General features: G+C 45.4%; 1 protein-coding gene across 1 annotated transcript; it reads right to left on the bottom strand.

Annotated features, from left to right (window-relative positions):
• Positions 1–459: 459 nt before the first annotated feature.
• Positions 460–5,288, bottom strand: LOC113523356 (palmitoyltransferase Hip14). The gene is made up of 5 exons (XM_026909295.3): positions 4,265–5,288; positions 3,386–3,586; positions 2,285–2,446; positions 1,571–1,733; positions 460–1,091 (listed from the first exon to the last, which is right to left on the bottom strand). The coding sequence occupies exons 1-5, from the start codon at positions 5,117–5,119 to the stop codon at positions 589–591; spliced, it is 1,884 nt and encodes a 627-aa protein (XP_026765096.2). The 5' UTR covers positions 5,120–5,288; the 3' UTR covers positions 460–588.
• Positions 5,289–6,057: the final 769 nt, after the last annotated feature.

Below are 6,057 nucleotides of genomic sequence, written 5' to 3' on the forward strand. Positions count from 1 at the left end.
CGCCACATTGCAAATACTGCGTGTTCACATAAAATATTTTTTTATAGCAACGAGTACTTTTCAAGGTAGTTTCAATTATCACAACATTTAAAAGAGGTCAAGGAGAGAACAAACACTATAGATTACAAAGAGTTGAAGAGTCGATTGGTGACTTTGAAGTACTGGCGACGTAATCTCGGAACACATTCGAACTGAGAACCTCATTCTATTGGAAGCCACACACATACAGCTCACAGCGCTCTCGCATACACTGACCGTTTTTACATACATTTTAGCCTATTTATCACCTGCGCTTGTCACTTTACAAAGTGTAAACGGCCCACTACGAATTCTCGAATGGAGCGGTGACTCTACCGGGTGATCGAAATCGAGAAATCAACTGCTCGTCGCCGGACGAAGAATGTCTCGAATGTCAAAAATGACCTTTTCAAAACGTAGTTAAATAATACCATAACCGCGAGACACGGCTACAAAAAAAAAAGTAGCTTCGCGATCCCCGAGAGCGGTCCGCTGCCGCTTCGATGGCACTATAGGGGCTCGGGCGGCCTAGAGGGCGCTCGGGTACGGGGGCGGGGCGGCGGCCGCCACTCACACGTAGTGGTGGTCGCGCAGCATGGGCTGCGTGTCGGCGTCGGCGTCGGCGTCGGCGTCGTCGGCGGCGGCGGCGTCCGCGTCGGGGTCGGCCCAGTCGCGCGGCCGCGGCGCCAGCAGCCCGCACAGGCGGCACTGGAAGAAGTCCGCGCAGTTGTTGAGCGGCCCGCGCGAGAACGGCGACCGGCCGCCGCGCGCCTGGAAGTGCCGGTAGCGGCCGCGGTTCAGCTGCTCGTTGGTCGTCATGCCCAGGCACACGACCAGGTACAGCTGGCAGCACAGCAGCACGCTCACCCAGAACAGGTGGAAGGCGGCGTTGAGCATGACCCACACGAGCCAGGCGTTGCACTGCGGCCACAGCAGCGCGCTGCCGAGCACGCCGCCGCCGCCGTCGCCCTCGCACTCCGCCAGCAGCCAGTGCGTGCAGCCCCACAGCATCCAGCAGCACATTATCACCAAGCTCGCCAGGAACCCCAGGAAGTACTGGTGGTTGTTGGCACCTGTATACGGCCACATAGCTCATGTTATCTCTCTGCTCATATACGCGGGACGGGAGTTTGAATGCTACGCTAGAGAGCATGGCATGTTCACATTATAGCATAGTCTTGATCAAATTTTTTTTCACCGGGGTCAACAGAGACACGATGCAAGTGAGCAACACCTATAGTGTGGCCACATCATCGTCACTGAGTCCCACCGCTACTTCTCTACCAGTTGAACTGCAAACGGTAGGAAACCTTTAATTGTAGTAAAGGAATTAAAGGGTAAAAAACGAAATTCTCATGCTGTCATTATTTAATTATTCGTAGTTAACGCTAGACGAAGAACGGGATACTAAAGTTATTTAGCTTTATACAACCAACAGAATTGAAATTTACAATCAATTTGTACTGTAAACTAGTTAGGGAGATTTAACAGGGATGGAGCGCCACGTAACCGGCATCGCCGGCATTAAATAGCGAGAGGAGACGGCACTGACCGATGCAGTTGCCGACCCAGGGGCAGTGGTGGTCGAACTTGGCGACGCAGCGGTTGCAGACGGAGCAGTGCTTGGAGCGCAGCGGCCGCCGCACCAGGCACGCCGAGCAGAACCGCGCCGGCTCGAACCCGCCGCGCGACGACTCCGACAGCTCGATTATCGTCTGCGGACAGCGCGCGCCTTACTGCCACTCCGCTTGCGGACTCCATTCTTATAATTATATTACTTCAGATATTCCTCACCCGGCCGCTGGGCGCTGGTCGGGCATGTGCTCAGAGTAATTGGCGGGTTTGATGAGCGCGCAAATTTTATTATAAGCCATTCAGAATGATAAGGGGTCCGATGGATCCCCTGATGGAAGACGGTAGCCATTGCTAGACATGAACAGCATCATGGACGCAACAAAGTATACCATGACACCCTTCATGTGGCCCCATTCCTAGGAACTGAGGTTAACACCTCAGTGTCTCAGTATCCCATAATTTTACTGCCATATCTCACCCCTAATAACTTCTACTTCACATTCACTACTATAATATAGTAATAATATTATACTATCAATAAACCCCATATTTGGAGCCACAGAGAAACTAGCGCGATCCTTTAAAATGGTAGTCCTACTGGATCACACACGCTGTGCTTGGACGTCGCGTCTGTCACCGCACTAGACTAGACTAGTGCACTAGGACGCGGGGAGGCGAGGGGAGTACTGACTCGGAACTTGTCGGCCTTGGAGGCGGTGATGACGCCGGGGTCGCTGCGCCACGAGCGCAGGAAGGTGTACCAGAGCGCGGCCGAGCTCAGCAGGAAGCCCAGCGTGGCCGCGCCGCTCACCGCGCTCCACACGAACACCGCCCACGTTATGTAGAACCATATCTGTGTGCATGTTACATTGCATTACACCACACTGTACACCTCGCCCTCACCTCGCGGCTGTATCACACGCGTGCGTGATGCATACAAGTATCTTGTGGGCGCAGGACTTATTATCCAATATTAAATAGAATAAAAAGATGACACAAGGAAATCAGGTCAGTCAGCGCATCGTGACAAATTCAACAATAATTAAGCACAATAGTTTCCAGAAAACATATGGACCTGGCCTGATAGGGAATACTGCCAGTTATGGGGCTATTATTTCATTCTAATTCACCATTTAATAAATATTTATTAATTTTAAATTTATTATACTTAATATTTAAGAATATTATTTCCTTGAACAAAAATAGCCTATGGTACAATATAGCTATGACCCCACACTAGGCAAAGCCTGTCTCGTGGAAGTATAATTTATTATATTACTTATTATTTATTCATCATATACTTCGCTGCACCTGTTACAGAATTAAGATATGCAGCAAATGATTAATATGAAGTGATGCAAGGATGCCTCGTCACTTGTACACAAGTCTAGAAATCCCTCACCCACTATACCTGTGTATGTATTAAATGATAATGGATATTAAATTCATTCCACTTTATTAATTAGATTGTAAGTAGAATAAAACTTTATCAAAAATTAAATACACTGATAATAAGTTAAATTATTCTGAGTGAGGGCAGTCAGCTGCCAAAGGGCAGTTTGTATTAATATGCTCAGAAAATAGCAGCCATGTCGAGTGGGCATTACAATTGGCATGTAGCTATCTAACATTTGATGTGCAAAATTTAAGTAAATAACAATGGATGTGTAATATTGACCATTAGCCAAGACTTGGATTGTAAACTTACATTGTAATTTAATTATAATAGTACTGTAATGGTAATAATCAATATATATAGATAGGTACAAATAGTGTGGCTCTAGGCACTCACCTTGGTGGCTAAGTATACACTGAGTGGAAATATGTTCTTAAGTTCATCATCAAATAGCAAATTTGAAACAAAGTGAAGAAGTGCAAAAAAACATATAAGAATGAATAGCTTCAATATGTAAAGTGCCTCCATCTCCAGGACTAGCCCGGTCAAGTAGAAGGCCAGGAACGGCATCACCACCACACACCACCACCTGAACTTCTGCAACAACAAAACATTGGTCAACATGCTTGCACCTTCAATTTTACATTTTGTTCCTAACATGTATGTACTGTTATTGTGTGAATGTAAACATATTTATACAAATCATCACACTCGTCACTACACTATATATACATTCAATAAAAAAAAAAAGCAACTCCTAACAAAAATCCTAGTTGTATAGAATAGTCTATGGGCAATAGTTACCACTTTCCATTTTAAGCATTTTGATTAGTTACTTTCTGTAATTCTATAATCCAATTGGAAAAGCAGTTTGAGCTGAGAAAATTAAAAAATTTGATAAACAAAATATTAGGGTACACCAACATATAGATAGATAATTTATTTGCATTACTTACAGCACACAAATTACCACATATACATAAAAACGAGATAACATAAATGATTAAAAAAATACATACATACACATACTACATATCCTCTCATTTGACTAACATCAATTTGACATCATCAACAATGCATGGGGGGTATCATAGCATAACAGTATACTCTGTTATGTCCGTGGTACTGCTCATGTCTATAGGCGACGGTTACCACTTTCCATCAGGTGGGCCATCAGCTTGTTTGCCATTCTAAGTTGTATAAAAAAAACATCAATTCTGGCAGTTACAATACCACCTTTATATTATTTGGAAAAAAAGAATATACATATAATACCTTGTCATATGTTAATCTTCTAAATATATTCCTCTTGTTTGTAGCAAGAGTGTGCTCTTTAATTTTGTCAGACACTTTGGAGCCGACCCAGAGGGAGTCTGCACTGCTCTGGAGCATAGCCAGCGGAGTGACTCCTCTGAGGTTTGGCACATCCAGGCTGGCATCACCGTAGAGAATGAGTGTAGAAATAGCAGTGGTGTTTCTGGCGAGGATGGCCCAGTGCAGCGCAGTATTGCCGTGCGAGCGGTCGGTGGGGCGCGTGGAGGCGCCGAGCGTGAGCAGCAGGCGCGCGGGGTCGACGGCCGCCACCTTCCAGCTCGCCCACATGAGCGGCGTCATGCCCGCCGCGTCGGCCGCGTCCGGCGCCACGCCGCGCGCCACCAGGTACGCCACGACGGCCGTGTGGCCGAACTGCGCCGCCAGGTGCAAGCACGCGCAGCCCTCGGCGTCGCGCAGCGTGGGGTCGGCGCCGGCGCGCACCAGCAGCACCGTGGCCTCGAGGTGGCCCTGGCGTGTCGCCCAGTGTAGCGGCGTCGACTGCAGCTCGCCGCCGATCGCGTCCACGGCCGCGCCTTTTGCCAGTAGGTACTGGATGATCTCGCGCCTGTTGTTGATCGCGGCCCAGTGGAGCAGCGTGACGGTCTCGCGATCCGGCTGATTCACATCCCATCCTGCCTCGACTAGCTCCTTGACGCGTAGGAACGCGCCGTACTGTGTCGCCTTGACGATATCGAACCCGCTGTAATCTCGCTCGAGGGGCGCTGGTGGAGGCTCGCGCGGCGGTGGCCCGTCCCCGTCGGGCTGCGCCTTACCGCACTGCCCGCTGGCGGCGGCTCCGCATGTACTGTCATACATGCTTCTCTTACGCCAGGCCCAGTGATGTAAACATTATTAATATCGCACTATGAGTACAAAAACTATTAAAACGCGATTTCAAACAACAGAATACAATGATAACAGTCTTTACTACATAGAACACAAAATGTTAAATGGAAAAGATCTATGTCTATTTGTTAACTGTCAGTTGTCAAAGTAGTAGCAGTATTAATGTATTACAAATAAGTAAGGCAAAGGAACTATGCCATACAGCCTGATCTTCAGTAAAAATTTGTATATCCATGTTTTAACAAGACCTTGAAAAGTATCTAGGTATTTTATCTAACTACAAAAGTATAGTAGTAATCATAGATGAAGGATCTAATCTATATCAATTTACCTAAGGACATTTGTGTTCTATATAATTACGCAAAGTATTTTGGCATATACTTATTTAATTATTTAATAAGGGAAAAAAGCACCAAATAAAATAAAATATAATAAAATGTGTCTTTGTGCATTAAAAAGGTGTAAAAGTTATAAGACAAAAAATAGAATTAACAAAGAAATTACTTATCATCGGTATTTTAAATATTCACATTTCTTTTAAAAGAGTTCGCGCCTGTTTTTAGTACTCCAAGTACCTAACAAAATCCCCACAATTGAATTAAAATTCCCGAAATGAGGTAATTTTTTTTCAATATAAAGTAAACTATTTTTAATTATTATTTGTATATCTGTCTTATTTCCTTACATAACATTTATGTAGGTATGTACATACAGATATTATTATTATACACACTGTTTTATATTTATTTATTTATTTATTAAACTTTAACATATCTTTACACCTAGATAGTGTAAATGCTCCGCCATTTACATTATCTAGGTGTGGAGTTGAGAAGGAATGGAGTTATTTATTCCCAACCCGTTAGTGAGGGGGAAAGGGATTGTTAGTAATGGAGACTGAGAATCCC

The sequence above is a fragment of the Galleria mellonella genome, unplaced genomic scaffold (assembly GCF_026898425.1).
Source record: "Galleria mellonella isolate WM207_F2 unplaced genomic scaffold, CSIRO_AGI_GalMel_v1 utg714, whole genome shotgun sequence".
NCBI lineage: Eukaryota > Metazoa > Arthropoda > Insecta > Lepidoptera > Pyralidae > Galleria > Galleria mellonella.

Bases quoted from the DNA above. Each gene is read 5' to 3' on its own strand.
- LOC113523356 (XM_026909295.3), bottom strand. From the start codon at position 5,119: ATGTATGACAGTACATGCGGAGCCGCCGCCAGCGGGCAGTGCGGTAAG. The intron at 2,447-3,385 runs GTGAGTGCCTAG...ACATGCACACAG, and splicing joins GTGTATACTTAGCCACCAAG to ATATGGTTCTACATAACGTG. The intron at 1,092-1,570 runs GTCAGTGCCGTC...GGCCGTATACAG, and splicing joins CTGGGTCGGCAACTGCATCG to GTGCCAACAACCACCAGTAC.